We start from the raw sequence: 21,735 nt of genomic DNA on the forward strand, positions 1-21,735 counted from the left end.
CATAAAGCCATTTCCAGTTTGCTGCCTTGTTTTAATGATAAAAAACCACACGTGGCCACTGCTCCACACTCATGCCCACAAACCACCACCTGAGACCAGAATAATGATGGAACTGAGAGAGGGCAACACAGACAATTACTGCAAAATCAACAGAGGTACTTTTTCAGTCATACACCACTTGGAGAAAAGGAAACCAGTCCTGCTTTTAATAATTTTATTTTTTTCTAATTTTGTTACTTGAATTTCCCATAGCACCTTGGCAATGTTGAAAACAAATACAAATACAAGGATGTACTCAGTTTAACATTTTATGCATGAGCATGTGTCACACCATTTGGAGTGGGGGGTGGGGGTAGTTTTGACAACAGGAACAAACCTAAGCAATGGACAACATAGAAGCCAGATAACTGGTTCTGATCTCCACCCCCCACCCCGGCCCCAACATTTAAGAGATATCACTCAAGGGACACCTGAATCAGTTTAAAACAACAAAAATCCTTTGATGTGGTTATTTCTTTAAGTATACTACCAGTGTTTTGTGCTGCAAAACTGAAAATTAAACCATTTAACACACACTTTTAGAAACGGTCTACTCAAAGATTCATAAAAAGTTTGCAGCTTTTAAAAATAAACTTTAAGTTACTTAATAATCATGTGTTTTCAAAGAGAATTTGTTCTAACTTCAAAACAAATTTTCTTTCAACTTCTTAAAATGGCCTCATTCAGTTAGTGAAAATTGAAATGTCTTGAAAGCTCAGACTAGACACATTAGCATATGTCAAGAAGCAGAAAGTTAAATTAATGGCCTCCAAATCTTAAGGAAATACAAAAAATAGGAAAAAAACTCCATTGTATACTATAGTTAAGAATTTATAAAACCCCCTCAAAAGGAATACTGTCTGTCCTCTTTTGAATTTTATCTGTTAAAAAAAAAAACAAACCAAAAACAGGTACTTTTAAAATATGCTTAATATATATTGCTAACACAAATACCAGAGACTTAACCCCAGTGTTGTTCAACTATGTCAAAGTAAAACCAGTGGACATTTAAGCCAATTATTGACTAATTATTAAGGCCATAACTAATAAAACTAGAAGAAAGTGTGGAGAAATTTTTAAAAACTGCTTTCTGTCCCAGCAGCATTTTCCTTGTTCTCTTTTAAACCAGTGAGATGCTAACATTCCATCATTAAGCCTTTTGCAAAGCATACCTGGTTATTTAAAAAGAAAAGGGAATGTGAAACAATATTCAAGCTACCTTAATTTTAGGAACCAAAAATAAATCAGAATTCTGTATGTCATTTGATCTCTTGCAAATCAAGTACATAAGATGGTAACAAACCCATTATCGCAGAAAGCTCTTATCTTCCTCCAAGATCAAGTTGAAATAAATTTAGATGGATCATTATTTTAAATTCCATTGTCTATATCTGGCAAAAATAACATAAAGTCAGATTAAAGACAGGTCCTAGATATCAGGAAAACTTCAATTATCAGGACAGAAAAGAGAGACATATCTTTGCAATGTCTCCATGGACCTTGTCTGTGAAGTGCAAGGTGATGAACTTGTATGACTCTTGTTCTCTTCATGTGGTAACAACCATGGCAGATCACTGTACCATACAATCAGTATCATCTCTACCTACTTTTAGCTTTCAACAGCCCAAGGAAATGTTAAGTCATAAGGGTGAAGAGAAAAATATATTTAAATCCCTCCATCTAAACAATCAAATAAATAGCTGAACTACAACAAACACTCACCCTTCATCAGTTAGAGTAATGCTGGAAAAAAAGCCAACATCTCTCAGGCATCATTTAGACACAAACCTTGAATCTGCTGTAATAAAATAAATGCTAAATACATACTGTGAATATATATATACATATATAATGTGCACATACACACACACACACACACACACTCACATTCTTCCCTATATACCCCATCAAATGGGAACTATTAGATGTAAAGAGGCAAATTAAATTAAAAATACTATATTTTATAAGAAATTTAAAAATGGTCATGTCTTTAAAATTCCTACTTTTAATAACTTTCAGAGGAAAAGCAAGAATATACTTTCTTTCTTCAAAAAGAAGACTTTTTTCCCTTGTGTTTCAGTTAGAACCTTTAGATTTTTAGGAGTTTGTGGACTACATATAAGTCACACAAGCATACAAGTAATAATTCTACACCTCTGACACACTGTACAAAAAAAAGTAATGTTTCATTTTAAGTGCAATAATTAAGTTTATAATCCTTGCCAAGTGAAGTTTAAAAAAAGTTTATTCTCTTAAATCCAATGCATTCACAGGGTGTTAACACTTCTAATGTTTATCATTTCCACCAATCGCAGCATTATCTAAGTAAACCAAAATAAGCACTTTTTTCATAGGTGTAATCAATGATTAATAATAGCTTTTTTTTAAAGGACCTAAACTTCCCCCAAATTTCAGCACAGGTAGTATTGTATGTTTCATTTAGTAGATGATTAAAAACAAATAGTGTATAGAAATGAATAGTTTCAAACTTTGTAAATATATTATACCATGTTATCAACCCACCAAATCAAAAGCAATTGCCAAGCTGAATAAGTTACAAAGAAATAAAAATTCTAGCCTGTAAAGAAATGTGCAGTGTTTTCAAAGCTCTTAACAGTTAGTTACCCATTAATACAGATCTCCAAAGCATAGAGCTGGAAGAGGAGTTTCACAGTAACGTAATTTTAACCTCCATTTACATTCATTAATATATTACTAAGATGGTTATGCTATGTCACAATGGTGCTTTCCAGTGTTCACAATTTACAGTTTCCATTTGTACATATGTAACTCACTAAGAGATAGTTACTACTATTCCAAACTATCCCCTAAAATGAAAAACAAAATTCCATCTTACATAGAACTCTGAACATGGTGTGACTTAAAACAGATTAATGCAACATGGTTTTTAATATTTTAGCTATTTTCTATATACCAGCATGTAAACTTGCCTATCTGAGAGCTACAACTTTATTGTCTGAGAATTATGCATTAATTTTGCTCAACCACCTTTCTTATCTTAACTCAAAAATTTCATGACTTGCATGTTCTGCCTGAGTGAATTCCAAATTGTGTGTGTGTGTGTTTAGGGGGAGGGAAAGAAGGTGGCAAATAGAGTGTAAACAGAAAAAAGTTCTCCTCAAATTAAGCCTTTTAAAAAAATTCTCTTCTACTACACTATTTAACACTTTGAAAAGTCAGTTATAATGCTTCTTTCATCTTTAACACTAACACAAATAAATTACTGTAGGGTCAATCTGCCCTTATCACTCTAGAACCTAAAATTCTAAATATGTGAACAGAAGAGTAAAATACTTCAACATGGAATTCTGAAATGTATAACAGTTATATGATTTGACTAGACTGGTCAAAGTAGATAGAAACATACAATTCAGTAAGTGGTTGGTTATTTTCTTTTTGGGGGTAGGCAAAGAATACAGAATAACAATTTTTTTCTCATTTTAAGAGGAAAAGAAAAACCACAGAACAGTTCAAATGTCTTCAGTCCACCTGACACGTCCACTCAGATCAAAGATGAAATTTTCAATTTTAAAATAATCCCCACTCTTTCCTTGAGTATCAAACTGATTGGTAGTCACATCTCCAAGTACAATCAGAGCTTAACAACTTGTTGAAAGAAATATTAGTAAGGTCAAAAAGACAAACTAAATTTTCAAACTAAAAAATCTACTCAAGTATTACATTCAGTTTTCAAATCATTTATGAACATGACAACAGATTTGGCTTAAATCAATCTTGCACACACTCACACCCACAACAGGCACCCCAGCCACTGATCTGCTTTGCAACACAAGGCCATAGAGTCAGAGATGGCATTCTTCAAGCCAAACTTTAAATAGATTAAAAAAAGTAATTTCTAATTTTACAGAAACACGTCTTCAAAAAATATTTTCTCTCACTCCCTCAACTCCTATACTGAAGGATGTACAATGTTTTTTTTTTTTTCCAAGCTAAATCTGAACCCTCAAAATTGATTCCAGGCAGAAAATCTCTGCAAATTAAAATCAAAAACAAAAATAGAAAAATTATATTTTTATATGCGTATATATATCTATCTCTATATATATATTTATATTTATACTGATTGGAATCCTCCAGCATTTTAAAATCATTTTAGAGATGAATTTTGGGATTCTACTGCTCACAACTCCAAAATCCACAATGATTTAAGGACATTCTTTCTCTTGTTTCCTTCTTGTCTCCCCGCTCCCCTCCAAAACAGTTCAAAATATCCGGCTCAAGTTTAATGGGAAGAGAGAGAAGTTTCCAAATAGTTTCTTGTTTTTTTGTCTTGTTTCTTTTTTTTTTTACTTTGGTGATCTGGGTGGCACATATTGCTCTTTACCATTACGTCGAGTCACTCCCTGAGGTATAGCCCTATGGCTAAACTGGCGTCTCTGTTCCCTGATTTTTCCAGCTGTTCCCCTGGGAATGGCATTGCCTCGGAAGCCAGAATAATCCTTACTAGCCCTCGCTTCTGGTTTTTCATGTGCTTTCTCAACAGACTTCTCAGGAGCTCCATTCTCTTCATTTTTGGTGGGAGACACCACATTGGAGCGAAGTTCCCGTAGTGGCTGCACAAGAACTGGAGATGGCTCTTTAGGGGGCTTCTGGCACACTTCAGCATAACTTAATTTTCGGGGTTCCTTTGAAGCAATCAAAAAAACTTATGTTATACATTCTTGAAATAAAAAAGTATAAAACAATCATGTAACCACAAGAAAAGCCCAGGTTATCTTCCAGTAAAGGGCACAGGCACTCTCAATGTACACAGCTCTCAGAGTGTGCTGGTGGAATCTTTTAAATAACACATTTTTGAAAATAACAAAACCAACTTATTTATGATACATTATTTTTACTGAAGGAATTTATCTGAAGGATATTAATGTCAGCATTGTTTATAGTAATTAAAGAACGGGAAACAACCTAAATGCATAACAAGAACAGATTAAATTAATAGTGGTCTATCCATATGAAGAAATAATAGTTCCATTTTCTCCTCCTTTGTTATAAATCCTGGAAGGGAATACATAAGAATCTCTGAAGGGCAGTTGGAAACCAATTAAATATTAACAGAAGAGTAAACAAAAGTCCTAGCTAACTCAATTGAAAAAATAAGTAAAAAGGGTTTGAGTAAAGAAAAAAGCATATAAAGTCTTTAACAATGGCCCCAGCATACAATTGACATTCAAACGATAGCTGCTATTCCATTACCAACTGGCATTACTATAGAAGACAAAATGTTCTGAACCTATAAACAGTTATAGTAAAATGCAACTATTTACATAATCAAATCAAAGTATTACAGGTAAATTTTGTGCATTTTTAATCCTGTGTTTTCTCAACGATAAAATTATGAAATACTGGAACTTGAATACTAGTGGGTGAGGCCACTAATAGGTTTCAAAGGTTTGCTAAGTGTCATACATGTAGCAAAAAGAATCTGAAGAAGCTTGAAGTCTCTTCATACTAGTTCAAAAATGATAAATTCATCATAACCTAGATAAGAAAGACTCTTCACTTACCATAAGATAACCAGGGGAAAAAAAAAAAGAGAGAGAGAGAAACACACTAAAACGTCCCATGTTCTTGCAGTGACTGAAACTTTAGTGTCTTTCTACTGCAAGTAGCCTTATTTGGGCTACTTCCATATAAATGAACCAGCATAGGCCAGCGCTGTGCCAGGGGTTAAGCTGCCATCTGCAGTGCCAGCATCCCATATGGGTGCTGGTTGGAGTCCTGGCTGCTCCACTTCTGATCCAGCTCCCTGCTAATACACATGGGAAAGAAGCAGATGATCCAAGTCTTTGGGCACCTGTCACCCACATGGGAGTCCTAGAAGAAGCTCCTGCTTCCTGGCTCCTGGTTTTGTCTTAGCCTGCCCTGGCTGTTGCAGCACCCTGGGGAGTGAATTGATGGATGGAAAATCTTTCTTTCCCTCTCTCTCTGTATCTCTGCCTTTCAAATAAAAAAAATTTAAAAAACAAAAACAAAAACAAAAAAAAAACCAAAAAACCTAGCACAATGTCATGTAAGAAAATTTTTTTTTACTAATTCATCTATTTCTAATATATTCACATAAACTTTACATATATTTATTTTCCCCCCATATAAAATCTTCCAAGTTACCTGTAGAGCCACAGTGACAGCTGAATTTATGTTACTGCTACAAGGTGAAGAAGTATTTGCCCTGGATGGCTTTGCAGTACTTGGGGAAGAACCTGGTATATTCGTCTGGTTGACAACATCCTTCTGAACAGTGGAGTCTTCTATTAGATCCTTTTCTTGCTGAGTAGTGCTAAGGGAAAAAAAAAAAAAAAAAAGAATGACTTTAGACTTAGTATAGCACATAGGAACAGCTGAACAACTAATCAGAAAAAAAGTGATTTGGTATGGAAGATCTTCTAAATGGAAACTTATACCTTAACACAGGAGGCTCAGCTGTACTTGGAGGACTAGGATTCATACTAAGCTGCTGGGCAGAAGTGCAGTCTGTCTGCTCATCCTCTGCAGGCACTGGGCAACTCACTCTCAAGTCTTCATTATCCTTAGAGTAAAAAGATTATTTCAAAATTATATTTGTGACAATGGAAAATGATGCAGCTGCTGTAGCAAACAATCTGGCAGTTCCTTAAAAAGATGAACACACATACTCTCTCAGGCTCGAAAATAAAATATACTTAACAGAGGGGTGGGGGATGCTTAGCCTCGCAGTTAAGAAATCTGTGTTGGGGCTGGTGCTGTGGCGCAGCAGGTAGCATATCATATGTGTGCCAGTTCTAGTCCCAGCTGATCCACCTTCCTGCTAAATGGACCTGGGAAAGCAGCAGAGGGTGGCCCAAGTACTGGGGCCCCTGCACCAACCTGGGAGACTCAGAGGAAGCTCCTGGCTCCTGGCTTTGGCCTGGCCCAAATGGTTGTGGCCATTTGGGGAATGAACCAGTGGATGGAAGATCTCTCTTTCAATCTAATAAATAAAGCGAAGTTCCAGGAATACAACCATTCAGCTACACAGATAGAGAAGTTACTCTGGCCACTGGCAGTGTGGCAGATAAAATCCCCACCAAAACAAAAAACAAACTAATCACACTGTTCTGTGAGTCACAGCTATAAATAAGGTATGTAATACCGAAATGTACCTTAGAAATGATGACATGGCCTAGCCTAACTGAAAATGTTTCAAAGTGATACTAAAATAATGGGAACTTTATAACTGATGATATCTGAAGCAGAAAAATACCAGGAGGACAGAAAAACTATTCAGTATGCTTAACAGAGCTAACTCTTTAGCTTTAGAACATCCAGAAATTAGCCAATGTCTAAAACTGTGAAGTTAAGACACCAGTAAAACTATGCTAAATTATTATACAGCCATAAATGGCAGAAAAAAAGTTAATAGTTGAATCTACATCATTTTTTTTCATTATAAGCCTAGATATACTATGTTCATATACTTTTATAAATAATTAGAAAAATACTGAAACTTTTATGACATGAGAATTTTGGACATGGAGAGGTTTATACTCAAAAATATTATCTAGTGGCTGGTGTCGTGGCACAGAGGGTAAACCACAGCTATGATGCCGGCATCCCGGCATCCTATAAGACTGCCAGTTTGAGTCCTGGTTACTTCACTTCTCATCCAGCTTCTTGCTAATGTGACTGGGAAGGCAGCACATGACAAAATACTTGGGTCCTGCAACCAATGTGAAAGACCAGGATGGAGTGCCTCGCTCCTGGCTTTGGCCTGGCTTAGCCCTGGCTGTTGCAGTCATTTGGGGAGTTAACCAGTGGATGGAAGATCTCTATGTTATCTCTTCCTCTCTAACTCTGCCTTTCAAATAAATTAAATAAATCTTAAAAAAAAAAAAAAAAAATATATATATATACTTATTCTCCATTACTTGAAAGACTGAATTCACTGTTAGAGTTTATTTACTTATTTATAAAAATATTTATTTATTTATTTGAAATAATTACATAGAAGAGAAGGAGAAACAGAGAAAGAGAGATCCTCCATCTACTGGTTCACTCCCCAAATGGCCACAACGGCTGAAGATATGCCAATTTGAAGCCAGGAGCCAGGAGCTTCTTTCAGATCTCCTATGTGGGTCCAGGGGCCCAAGGACTTGGGCCATCTTCTACTGCTTTCCCAGGCCACAGCAGACAGCTGTATCGGAAGTGGAGCAGCAGGGACTTGAATTGGCGCCCATGTGGGATGTTGGCACTGCAGTCAGCGGCTTTACCCACTACATCATAGTGCCGGCCCCTAGAGTTTATTTATATCAATGGTTAATTTTAAGCACTTACTTAGGTGGAAATGACACCTTTCATTAGTTTGTATTAATCAGTTCTATCAAGCTCTGCTGACTGAAACAAAGACACGCAAAAGTCAAGACATTTTATTGTCTTTATAAAAGGCAACTGCTTATAAATAATTGCTTTATAAAAAAATTTAAAAGAAATTCCAAGTATAATAAAAAACCCAAGAATAAAAGCAATGATAGATATATGTACTAAGTGCAAACAAAACAATGCCTAAATATGGTCTCATAAGCGTAACAGAGAAGCTAACTATATATTTCAGTGTTTACCTTTTCTTTGTAGACACCTTTAACGACATCAGACATCCTATTCTCCAAAACAAGTTCACCTGACATTCTTGATGAACTTCCAGGTAAAGGAGGGAAATTTGAGGCTAGTAAGTCAAATTTCGGTGTGGGAGGCTTTGCTTCAGTGCTGGAGGAATGGGGTCTCTAAAAGACACAAACCATAAAGCAAATCAATATGCCTATCTTAGTCTGTAATCCTGCATCATAGAAGCTGCAAAATGGAAGGAAAGAAAAACAAAATCAGCCTCTATCCTAAAGCAGTCTCCATGTAGATTCTTGGCTTCTTCAGTTGTCTTTTTTTTCAAACCAATCCTACTTCTCTTTAGTCTGCTTCCTCATCTTTACAAACTCTGCCAAATCCCTTAAACTTTCCAATGACTCTCCACTATTCTGTCTCTCTAAATTTGATGTACCTCATCCATACAAATGCTGAAAAACAAACACCCCTTACCTAAATTTGTCTTCATCTTTATTCCTCCATCTAGTCACAAGAGGGAACAATATTCTTCCCTTCTATAACATGTTTGAAAATCTAATCTTTCCCTGTTACCTACCACTCCATGCATCGTTGACAAGCTCATTGTAGCTCTTCCTCCGAATTTAGCATTTCAGTAATATTGTTGAGGCAAGTCACTAATATCTTCCACAACATAAACACTGGCAGCCTTTGTTTTTCCTGATCTCACTGTATTATTTGGTATGTTACCCTCTTTCTTGGGAGTTCATTCTTCTCTTAGCCTTTGTGGTACTTTGTTCTCTTGGTTATTCTCAGATCTGACTATCATGAACACTTCCCTCCCTTTCCCACTTCTTAAATTCCAATGATTTCTATATTCTAATTCAATTTTATTCTCTTCATTTTCCAAATACTCCTAGGGTTACTTGTTAGCCATGGCTTCAACTATCAACTATGCGAAAACAACTTTTAAGATAATCCTTTTCACTTTTTGGTAGTTATGGCTGTACAATTCTGCTTATTTACAGAACAAATCATTCAATTATACACTTAAAATAATTTCAGCTCAAGCTTTATCTTAACCCAAACATTCACTTGCATATTAGCTCTGTCCATTCATATTTCTTCAAGCAACATACTGAATACTCTTCTTCAGCCTAAAGCTACTATGTTCTTTAATTTTCCATACATGAACCTCTTTTTTTTTATTGCTTTTCAAATCTTTTATCACATACAACGCAGTACCTCACTTTTTTTTTTAAAAAAAGATTACCTGAGAGGCAGAGTTACAAACACAGAGGGGGAGAGACAGAGAGGTCTTTCATCTGCTGGTTTACTCACTCCCTAGATGGCTGCAAGAATGGCTAGAGCTGGGCCAATCTGAAGCCAGGAGCCGGGAGCTTCTTCTGGATCTCCCACTTGGGAGCAGGGGTCCAAGGACTTGGGCCATCTTCCGCTGCTTTCCCCAGGCCATTAGCAAGGAAGCCAGATCGGAAGTGTAGCATAGCTGCGACTTGAACTGGTGCCCCTATGGGATGCTGGCACTACAGGTGGAGGTTTAACCTACTACACCATAGCGCCAGTCCCCTCATTTATTCTTATCACTTCAATTTCCTGTGTGTAAGCTTACAAATTTTAATATTTGGGTAACATCTCCCTCCTGCACATGACTTCTCTCCCCACCCTTCCTATTGGAAGACATGCCTAGTTCCATTTCCTCCACCCTAATTGCTAGTCCTCAATTCTGGCCCTTTCAACACAGTAATCAGACCCCAAACCAAAACTCTCTTTCCCATAGTTGTTGAGGTTCATGCCAACATTCATATGCATATATACAACAACACACAAAAAACAGCTGTTGCCTGAAGTTTCATGGCTGCCCATAATTTAGAAAGTTTTAAATGAAAACAGTTTTAGAAGGTTTACTGTAGGGGCCAGTGTTGTGGTGCAGTGTGGTAAGCTACCACCTGTAACACTGGCATCCCATAACTTCAGATTCAGGTCCCTGCTAGTAGACCTGGGAAAGCAATGAAAGGTGGCCCTAGTGATTTGACACCTGCCACTATGTGGGAGACCCAGATGGGGTTCTGAGTTCTTAGCTTTGGCCTGATCCAGCCATGGCTATTGCAGCCATCTGGGAATGAGCCAGTGCATGAAAGATTTCTCTATTTCTGTCTTTCGCATTCTGCCTTTGCTCATTATCTGTTGTAGTGCAACTTGCCACAAACCCTACTGAGCACTATTTGGCAACAACTACTGAAGCGTGACCTAGAATTGCATTTCTAGGGATTCTCTTCTAGATATACTTGCAAATATAGGAAATGGTTGCATGAGGTTATCCCTGCATTGTTTATATTAGCACTGGCTGGTTTATATTAGCAAAAGCCTGAAACTTTAAATGTTCATCAACATATTAAAGTCCTATTTTTATTTATAAACCATGTGAATATATTAGGTATTCAAATAATGATTATAAATGTTAGCAACACAAATTAAACTCCTAACAATGTGCGTGATTGAGGGTGGTTGTGCACGTAGTGCTGGTGCCAATTTGGCAGTAAGTTCAGGTTCTACATATCATCGATAAAAGCTATATTAATACGAAAACCCAGAAACGAAAGACAGATCACAAGCCAATGCTACAATAAACCATAGAAGAAAAAAATTCTGAATAATATGATTAAAGCTTATAAACACTTACTGGGATCCTGTCGTCTTCTCGTCGTCTCCGACCTCTGAAAAGTGTTCTCCTTTTAATGACAAGAGAGACAGGGGTAGGACAACTTATAGTTTTCTTCAAATATACACATTCTACCAAAAATGGATAGATTTCTATTTTAAGCATCTATTTTTTTTCTAAATATGAGGCTAATTTCCATTATTATTAAAGTTAAAATACATTCTTCCGAAGGGATCCTGAGCTAATCTACTTCACATACACCACCATCACCAAGATAAGCTGGTCCCATTTTATAAGTAGCAGTTTCTCCAAACTCAAGCATATTAGGCTTTAGTTTATGTAGCAATATATAACCCCAGTCCTTCATTTAGAAAAACAGACAAAATTAAGGACACAAAACAGATGGGTTTGAGTCCCAGGTCCCCTCCTGATTCCTGGTAATGTGTACCCTGGGAGGTAGCAGTGATGGGTCAAGTGATTGGGTCCCTGCTTCCCATGTGGGAGAATTGAACTGAGTTCATGGTTCCCAGCTTTGGCCTAGTCCAGGCCTGGCTGTTGCAAACATCTGAGGAGTGAACCAGTGGACAAGAATATCTGTCTCTTTTGTTCAAATAAAATGAACTTTATAAAAAAAGAAATAGTAAAGAGAATTGAAAATGAATCTTGATGTGAATGGAAGGGGGGAGGGAGAGGGAAAGGGGAGGGTTGCAGATGGGAGAGAATTTATGGGGGTGGGGGAGCCATTGTAATCCATAAGCTGTACTTTGGAAATTTATATTCATTAAATTAAAGTTAAAAAAAAAAAGAATTGCTCATTAAAGAGGCTGAGAAAGAAAAAAAAAGAAATAGCAGTTTCATATTTACTTACCTGCCTCTACCAAAGTCCCCATTCTGTTCCACCTGCGAAGTGGGAGCCTCCTTTGGAAGGAAAGTTTGCTCCTGGTGCCCTGTTACTACAGGGGTAGGCCGTTCAGTTGGAAAGTTCCTTGAACTAGACCTGTTCAATGGTCCATCCCCCAATGACACAGAGCCATCTGTTGAGTGTTCTGAACCACTAGATGACCTAAAATGAGGCTTCACACTATAAGAAACATGAAAAGGTTAATCAATACAAACAAACAAAGAAAACCCTTTACTTGGTAAAACCTGGCTTCTACTATACTGTAACTTTCTAAAAATTAAGTTGAACGGGGCCAGCGCTGTGGCACAGCGGGTTAAAGCCGTGGCCTGAAGCACTGGCATCCCATTTGGGCGCCAGTTCTAGTCCTGGCTGCTCCACTTCCAATCCAGCTCTCTGCTGTGGCCTGGGATAGCAGTAGAAGATGGCCCATGTCCTTGGGCCCCTGCACCCACGTGGGAGAAGCTCCTGGCTCCTGATTGGCGCAGCTCCGGCTGCTGCGGCCATCTGGGGAGTGAATCAGTGGATGGAAGACTACTTTCTGTCTTTACCTCTCTCTGTAACTCTTTCAAATAAATAAAATAAATATTTAAAAAAAAAATTAAGTTGAACACAAGAGTGTGACATTGTAAATTGTAACTCCCATTAAGGAAGAATTTCAAAATTAAATAAATGTTAATTTTTAGGAGATCTGGGGGAAAATTTAAAGTTCTTCAAGATAAAGCTGCTTCTACTTCAATATTCAGACTATAATTACGATTGTAGCTGATGTTTCAGAAACCAGGTATAGTCTTCATATGTCTAAATCAGCCAGGCTTTAAACTTATTAATGAACCTATGTCACACATTTTCAGCAAGGACAAAACTATTCCCCATGGGAATGATAACTGGTTGGGGTGAGATGTGGACAAAAATATTCATATTTATGTATAAAGTACAGATATACATATATTACAAGTATATACACAACAACCTGTAGTATTTATTACATTTTCATAGGAGGAAAATAGACAAAACTGTTTAAAAAGATTAGATAGGGGAGATAAGAATGAAAAGGATAAGAAATACTGGAATATACTAAAATCCTAGCCTCTTCACTAAGCAATTTTCACTAAATGAAACTGGTCAAAGATCCACATGCAGGACAGAAAACAAAAAAAATATGGTAACACAATCAACAGCATGGTATGACTTTATGAATTAAGGTATATAATGTGGTAAAAACAAAACCAGAGACATACAAACTTTCCTCTTGTAAAAATGGCTTTTATCATGGATGATGGGTCAAAGTAACCACTTCCCTAAAAATCTGTAAGCAGATGAGGTGAGGGTAGGGTAGTAGAGGGAGTCTGTAGGTCAATCAACACTGAAAACATCTCAGGTCAGCCCACACAGCTGCAGAGCTTGGCTCTACAGTCTATGAACGAGGGTGCATGAGACTGCAGCTGGCACATGGCTTACAGTTTACACAGCCCATTATTTTTTTTACATTATATTTTCAGTTATAAGTTTAAAATGTTAATAACAGTTACAATTCTTGACTATCAGAACAGGGATTTAAAACCAATAATAAGCCCAAGAATTAAATATTAATTCCGATGGCATCTCTAGCTGTCCTGCTCTATTATTTAGATAGTATACCAAACAAGGTCTACTAAAACTCAAAAAAGATAAAAATCAGAAGCCAGTGTTGGGGTGCAATGGGCAAGCCACCACTAGTAATTTGGACATCCCATGCTGCAGTGCCAGTTGGAGTCCTGGTTGCTTTGCTTCTGATCCAGCTCACTATTAATGCACCATGGAAAGCAGTGGGAAAAGGCAGATGATGCAGTTCCTGGCTTTGACCTGGCCCAGCCTCAGCTACTGAGGCAATTTGGGGAGTCAACCAGCAGGTCAAAGGTCTCTCATTCTGCCTTTCAAATGAATGAATAAATGAATAAACAAGTAAATCTTAAAAAAAAAAGAAAAGAAAAAAAACCAGGATTGGGGGCCAGTGTTGTGGCATAGTGGGTTAAGCCACCACCTACAGTGCTGGCATCCCATTTGGGCACTGGTTCAAGTCCAGGCTGCTCCACTTTCAATCCAGCACCCTGCTGGTATGCCCAGAAGGCAGTGGAGGATGGCCCAAGTCTTTGGGTCCCTGTACAAATATGGCAGACCCTTAGGAAGCTCCTGGCTCCTGGCTCCAGCCTGGCACAGCCCTGGCAGTCTGAAGAAGGGACCAGTGGACAGAAAACCTCTCTTTCTGAATCTTCTTTTTAACTCTGCCTTTCAAGTAAATAAAATAAATCTTAAAAAAAAAAAAAAATCAGGCTACAAAGTTTCATATACAAAGACATTTTTTCAAATAATTACTTTATGTTACAAAGTAATTTTTAACTAGTAATGAAAATTATGTTTCAATTTATGTTACAAATAATTTATGTTACAAAATAAATTTTAACTAGTAATGAAAATTATACTATGATCTAATAGAAACTAATCTCAAAAATATTTACAGCACCTATCTTACCTGAAAATGACTATATGAAGGTGGTTATGCTATTTACATATCTGTTCAGAAACCATCATTCACTGAATCTTCAGAATGCACTGATTATACCCAATGCACAACACATCAGGTTCAAACAGCCCTCAGATCTCATAATCTTACCCTTCACTGAGAGGGACTTACAGTCTCAATCCAGGCAAAAGAAAAATAGAATGAAGGGAGAAATGAATGATAGAAGACAGAAAGGAGGAGAAAGATCAAGTATGAAAGGTAGAAAAATGCCTGGACTTCTGAATGTTAGTCCTATTCTCTCTTAGTAGGACTAGTGATCATCATCGGGCTGTCTCAGGGCTAATACAGACAATCCAAAAGGGCTCTCCAAAAGCTATTTTCCCTTTGAATAACAATGATTAGGGAAAAAAAAAAGAGAAGAAAAAAGATAAAGTTCTGGTAGTGATCACTCAGAAGCAAAGATTTAGGTCATTGGTCAAAAGCTTTTTAGGGGACGGTGCTGTGGTGTAGCGGGTAAAGCCGCCGCCTGCAGTGCCGGCATCCCATATGGGCACCAGTTTGAGTCCCGGCTACTCCACTTCCCATCCAGCTCTCTGCTATGACCTGGGAAAGCAGTAGAAGATGGCCCAAGTCTTTGGATCCCTGCACCCACATGGGAGACCCAGAAGAAGCCCTTGGCCCCTGGCTTCGGATCGGCGCAGCTTCGGCTGTTGCGGCCAACTGGGGGAGCGAGCCAGCGGATGGAACACCTCTTTCTGCCTCTGCCTCTCTATAACTCTGCCTTTCAAATAAATAATAAATAAATCTTAAAAAAAAAAGCTCTTCAGCTTTATCTGTAGGGTCAGCATTAGTGTATTTATGTATTATTTCTGTAAAGAAAACTTAACCACCACCACTATTCAAATATAAGAAAAGCCGGCGCCGTGGCTCAATAGGCTAATCCTCCACCTTGCGGCGCCGGATTCTGTCCCGGTTGCCCCTCTTCCAGGCCAGCTCTCTGCTGTGGCCAGGGAGTGCAGTGGAGGATGGCCCAGGTGCTTGGGCCCTGCACCCCATGGGAGACCAGGAAAAGCACCTGGATCCTGGCTCCTGCCATCGGATCAGCGCGGTGCGCCGGCTGCAGCGGCGGCCATTGGAGGGTGAACCAACGGCAAAGGAAGACCTTTCTCTCTCTGTCTCTCTCTCTCACTATCCACTCTGCCTGTCAAAAAAAAAAAAAAAAAAGAAAAAGAACTGTACTTGTGTGGTTTTGAATAATGTGTAAAATTACAGTAAACCTACCCTGTCTCCCCGCTACTATAGGGACACCTTTTTTATATGCAGAGATGACCTGTCACTTCTGGATTTCTTACTGTACTTTTACCTCTTTCAGCAAGATAGAGCAGACAAAAGTAAGTGCCAGTAAAGGAAAAACCATGCATTCATCTAATGTATTTTTAAGAGAATCATTCGTATGCATCACTACTTCTAAAAATTGCTTTTAGTGTATAACAAAGATGTCTATCCTTCCTAAATGTTTAAAAGGAAATCCCCACCCCAGAGCTGTGACTATGTTGCAGCTGGCTTAAGCAGAGGTTCATCATGCCAGCACACCATATAAGAGCACTGGTTCACTGGCCGGCACCATGGCTCAATAGGCTAATCCTCCTGCGGCACCGGCACACCAGGTTCTAGTCCTGGTTGGGGCGCCAGATTCTGTCCCGGTTGCTCCTCTTCCAGTCCAGCTCTCTGCTGTGGCCCAGGAAGGCAGTGGAGGATGGCCCAAGTGCTTGGTCCCTGCACCTGCATGGGAGACCAGGAGGCACCCCAACCGGGACTAGAACCTGGGTGCCGGCGCTGCAGGCGGAGGATTAACCTATTGAGCCACTGCGCCAGCCTCTGCCTTTTAAATACATATATACAGGGCCACTGTTGGGGCACAGAAGGTTAAGCCTCCATCTGCAGTGCCAGCATTCCATATGGGCACCTGTTTTGAGTTCTAGCTGCTCCCACTTCTGATCCAGCTCCCTGCTAATGTGCCTGGGAAAGCAGAGGAAGAAGGCTCAAGTCCCGGGGCCCCTGCACTCATGTGGGAGACCCAGAATAAGTGCCTGGCCAAGTCCCAGCCATTGTGACTATTTGAGGAGTGAACCAGCAGACGAAAGATCTCTTTCTCTCTATCTCTCCCTTGCTCTTTCTCTGTAGCACTGCCTTTCAAATAAATAAATCTTAAAAGGGGGGAGGAGGGGCGCCTGGTGCTGTGGTGTAGCAGGTAAAGCTGTCGCCTGCAATGCTAGTAGCCCCTATGTGCACCAGTTCAAGTCCCGGCTGCTCTACTTCTGATCCAGCTCTCTCTTGTGGCCTGAAAAAGTAGTAGAAGATGGCCCAAGGCTTTGGGCCCCTGCACCCATGTAGGAAACCCAGAAGAAGCTCCTGGCTCCTGGCTTCAGATCGGTGCAGCTCCAGTTGTTGCAGCCAACTGGGGAGTAAACTATTGGATGGAAGACCTCTCTCTCTCTCTCTGCCTCTCCTCTTTCTGTGTAACTCTGACTTTCAAACAGATAAATAAATCAATCTATTTTTTTTAAAAGAACGTTTTAGGAAATCCTTATAAAAATGACTAACTTTCCAGAGGTCATCCTGAAAAACAATTCCATGTGATCTACGTGACAAAAAAAAAAAAAAAAAAAAAAAAAAAGCAACTGCAAGAATGAGATCTGACGAGAGATTACCATATATTATTAGCTCATGTCTACATAAACACAAATATAAGAGATTTCTCTATCTCTTGTATGATAGCAAATAGTTTCCACAATTCCTAATGATCTGTTCTGAACATTTAGTGCTGGCTTTTCAGTCAAACTGCCTGGGTTCAATTCTTGGCTCAAGCAGTTAACTAGCTATATGCTCTTGGACAGGTTTAACATTTTAAATATCTATATCCTTTATCTATACATAAACCAACATTATGATGCGGTGGGTTAAGCTCCCTCCGGGGATGCCAGCATTCCATATGAGATCAGCTGTTCCACTTCTGATCCAACTCCATGCTTTGCATCTGGGAAAGCTGAGAAAGATGGCTCAAGTGCTTAGGCCCTGCATCTACCTGGGAGACCTGGATGGAGTTGTGGGCTCCTGGCTTTGTCCTGGCTCAGCCCAGGACATTGTGGCTACTTGGGGAATGAACCAGCGGGTAGAATATGTGTCTCCTCCCTCTCTCTGTAACTCTGCCTTTTAAATAAATAAATCTTTTTTTTTTTTTTAAATAGCAAACAAGCAATAGATATACCTGTACCTATCTCATAGGGCTATGAAAATTAACACATGTTAAGTCTTAAGGAGCACAGCTTGAGATGTTAAGTAATCAATATATGTTAGCAACTGCTTGTTGAATACTCTAGTTAATGGAAGTCATTTCAATTCCTTAGCTTCAAGTAACATATTGTAACATTACAAAAATCAGTTAACATTTTTAACCAAGAAAAACTTGTTCTCTAAAACACTCAATTAATAAACCAAACAGTGTTTAGACACCAGATTTTATATTAGAGAGTCTATTCTATTATTAAAAAAAAATCTGGGCCAGCGCCACGGCTCACTAGGCTAATCCTCCACCTTGCAGTGCTGGCACACCGGGTTCTAGTCCCCATTGGGGCACCGGATTCTGTCCTGGATGCCCCTCTTCCAGGCCAGCTCTCTCCTATGGCCAGGGAGTGCAGTGGAGGATGGCCCAAGTACTTGGACCCTGCACCCCATGGGAGACCAGGATAAGTACCTGGCTCCTGCCATCGGATCAGTGCGGTGCGCCGGCCGCAGCGCGCCGGCCGTGGCGGCCATTGGAGGGTGAACCAACGGCAAAGGAAGACCTTTCTCTCTGTCTGTCTCTCTCACTGTCCACTCTGCCTGTCAAAAAAAAAAAAAAAAAAAAAAAAAAAAAAAAAAAAAAAAAAAAAAAAAAGAAAAAAAAAAGTCGGATTCCCAAGTCCATCTATCTTCAACTCTGACGTCAAAGGGTATATGTGAATTCTAAATCAAATTATTCAGGTTTTATAAAATACAAACAATCTTTTTATTGAGTCAGCCAGTAAGTATTGCTATTAATACAATAGCAAACACTGGTAGCAAGAACCACTGGGAATTGTTTAAAATAAATTCCAGTTATGATATTTATCTTACCGATTTTTTTGGAATGGTCGACCCATATTCATAGCAGCAGCATTTGTTTTAAAAGATCCTGGTGAATTAAAGCCATTCATAAAACTACCATTGGGAAAGGGAGCCTAGAAGAAAATTTTAATGTTTAAACAATATTAATGGTAAAGGTAAAGGCAAAATCTGGTGTAAGGGTCAAATGAAACCTCAATGAGCTAACCTACTACCAATTTCTTTTACAAGTCAAAAATGATTCAAAATGTTAACTATTTACTTTACAATATTTACTTCAAGCACCACTTGATTCACAAACAACAAATTGCTAGTTCATTACTTAATGAACATCATTCTCTGACAAAATTTCACATTAAGTAGTATTTTAAATCCTTTAAACTATAGGAACCATATAGTCATATATATGTATGTTTGGTAAGAAGAATCAGATACCCATCTCTATTTAAAAGTCAGAAAGTATTGAAATCAACACAAAAACAACAACACCTCAATCTGGTTTCTTAAAATTTATGCTTGAATTAAAAATATTTTATTTTATATTATTCCATAAAGATCTCACTTACCAGTGGCGTTTCAAAGTAAGGTGCAGGATTTGGAGACCAAGACTGAGGCACAATACTGTAGACTGAGTACTGCTGGTGAGGATTATATACAGGCTGCATAAAGACTGGTGAGGCATATTGTGCTTGAGTTTGAATGGGCTGATTATACATACTAGCATCCATTAATCGATAACCATTCTTTGCAAAAAAAGTATTGATGGCTTTTATCCTTGCCTAGAAGCAAGAAGAACACAATAATTAATGATTAAATGTCAAAAAAAAAAGTGCTTGCAGGGTACAGAATATACACAAAAAGGTTAACACACAAAAGTCAAAATAGTAAAACTAATAGCAAGGTATTAATATTCAAATTATAAAAACATACATGAGACTCAAGAATCCTAGAGAAATGAGTTAGAGAAATGAAAAGAGTTCACAGAAAAAAAGTCATAGAAATGACTAAAACATATGAAACAGATAATCTTTATTTGTAAGAGATATAATTTAAAATGAGCTATATGAAAAAATGCCCAGTTATCAACCATTAGAAAAACGCTACTTAAAGCAACATGACAGTACCACATATATGAGAAAATTATCAACAAAAAGAATAAGTATTCAAAGAACATGGGAATCCTTTCACACTATTAGTGGGTAAGTTAGTATAGTCATTATTCAAAACAGTATGGAGGTTCTCCAAAAGCTTAAAAATAGAGCTATAATGTAATCTAGTAATCCCATGAGTGGCTATAAACCCAAAAATGAAATGAGTATGTTGAAGAGAAAACTACTCTAAATGTTTACTGCAGCATTATTCACAATAGTCGAGATATGGAAACAAACTAAATGTCCACTGATTGGTGAACAGATAAAGAAAAATGCATATACATACATGTATACATACATGGAAGTATACATACAATGGAAGATGATTTATCCTTTAAAAGAGAAGGAAACAGTATCATCTATAACAATATGGATGAACCTGGAGGACACCATGCTACATGAAATAACCCAAGAACACAAATACTGCATGATCCCACTTGTATGTATGTATATGTACTCAGTAGAGAGAGTAGAATGGAGGTTACCAGGACTAGGGTTGGGGAATGGGAGGCAATGGGAAGAGAATGGGAAGATGCTGGTCAAGGATCACAAAGTTTCAGTCAGAAAATAGGAATAAGTTATGGAGATCTATAATTAAATATAATGCATTATACATTTGAAAACTGCTAAGAAAGTAAGGGGGATCAACTAAAGGCACAGAACAGCAGTTGAGAGGCTACTCCAATAGTTCAAGCCTATATAATAGCAATACTGATGGAAAGAAGTTTTAATAGCAGGGTTCATGAGGCCTGAGAACAGTAAAGACAGTAAGGAGGTGTAAGCAGTTCCTAAGTTACCAAGTGATTGCATTTTTTTTTTTTTTTTTTTTGACAGGCAGAGTGGACAGTGAGAGAGAGAGACAGAGAGAAAGGTCTTCCTTTGCCGTTGGTTCACCCTCCAATGGCCGCCGCTGCAGCCGGCGCACCGCGCTGATCCTGGCAGGAGCCAGGATCCAGGTGCTTTTCCTGGTCTCCCATGGGGTGCAGGGCCCAAGCACCTGGGCCATCCTCCACTGCACTCCCTGGCCATAGCAGAGAGCTGGCCTGGAAGAGGGGCAACCGGGACAGAATCCGGCGCCCCAACCGGGACTAGAACCCGGTGTGCCGGCGCCGCAAGGTGGAGGATTAGCCTATTGAGCCACGGCGCCGGCCCAAGTGATTGCATTTTAATGTCATATGCAGTTGAGATGAAGTTCAAAGTACAGAGCATGCTTTTCATCTTTGTTACTTAAAATTATTACTACTACTGATTATGAGATCTGGAATTATAAGTTGTGAGAAGTCATGTTTTGTTTTGTTTTTTTAAATTGCTGTATGTGAAGTATTTAAATACTTTTTATTAACTATTTTTTAAAAGTAGTATGTAACACAAAACAGAAACTTCCTTAAAATCACTGAGCTATCTGTATTTTTAAAATGATCAATTCATAACATTTTTTTGTTTCTCACTCTCCTTGTTTAATTTACAAGTATTTCTTACCATGATTGGCTTGCCCTGAAAAGTTTTAACTTCTTCTCTTAAGTATTTAAAAGCCTGTTAACAAAGCAGAAAGAAACTCATTAGCACTCAACCATTTCATTAAAGCCATTTCTACCTATCAAGATTTTTGGTAGCAGTAACTATTTTCTGAACTAAACAAAAAATTTTAAAGGTGATTCCATTGTGCAAGGCAGCAGGGAATGAAAAACCAAAAATTTAAGACATTATCACTGAAGTTTATGTTCACTGCAGT

At 38.3% G+C, this 21,735-nt stretch overlaps 1 protein-coding gene across 13 annotated transcripts in view; it reads right to left on the bottom strand.

The window, feature by feature from the left end:
- Nucleotides 1-200: 200 nt before the first annotated feature.
- LARP4 (La ribonucleoprotein 4) overlaps nt 201-21,735 on the bottom strand; it is a 65,791-nt gene continuing 44,256 nt past the window's right edge. For 12 of the 13 annotated variants that reach the window (XM_008256453.4, XM_070052233.1, XM_051846279.2 and 9 more), the window contains 9 exons: nt 21,483-21,536; nt 19,419-19,631; nt 18,865-18,968; nt 12,177-12,389; nt 11,330-11,378; nt 8,655-8,816; nt 6,483-6,607; nt 6,190-6,358; nt 201-4,706 (listed from right to left, as the gene is read on the bottom strand). In XM_008256453.4, the coding sequence (XP_008254675.1) occupies nt 4,368-4,706; nt 6,190-6,358; nt 6,483-6,607; nt 8,655-8,816; nt 11,330-11,378; nt 12,177-12,389; nt 18,865-18,968; nt 19,419-19,631; nt 21,483-21,536 (1,428 nt within the window). In that variant the 3' untranslated portion in view covers nt 201-4,367. Of the gene's footprint in view, nt 4,707-6,189; nt 6,359-6,482; nt 6,608-8,654; nt 8,817-11,329; nt 11,379-12,172; nt 12,390-18,864; nt 18,969-19,418; nt 19,632-21,482; nt 21,537-21,735 lie in introns of those variants that run through there. The other variant, XM_070052238.1, reaches the window with a different exon arrangement.

The sequence above is a fragment of the Oryctolagus cuniculus genome, chromosome 11, assembly GCF_964237555.1.
Source record: "Oryctolagus cuniculus chromosome 11, mOryCun1.1, whole genome shotgun sequence".
NCBI lineage: Eukaryota > Metazoa > Chordata > Mammalia > Lagomorpha > Leporidae > Oryctolagus > Oryctolagus cuniculus.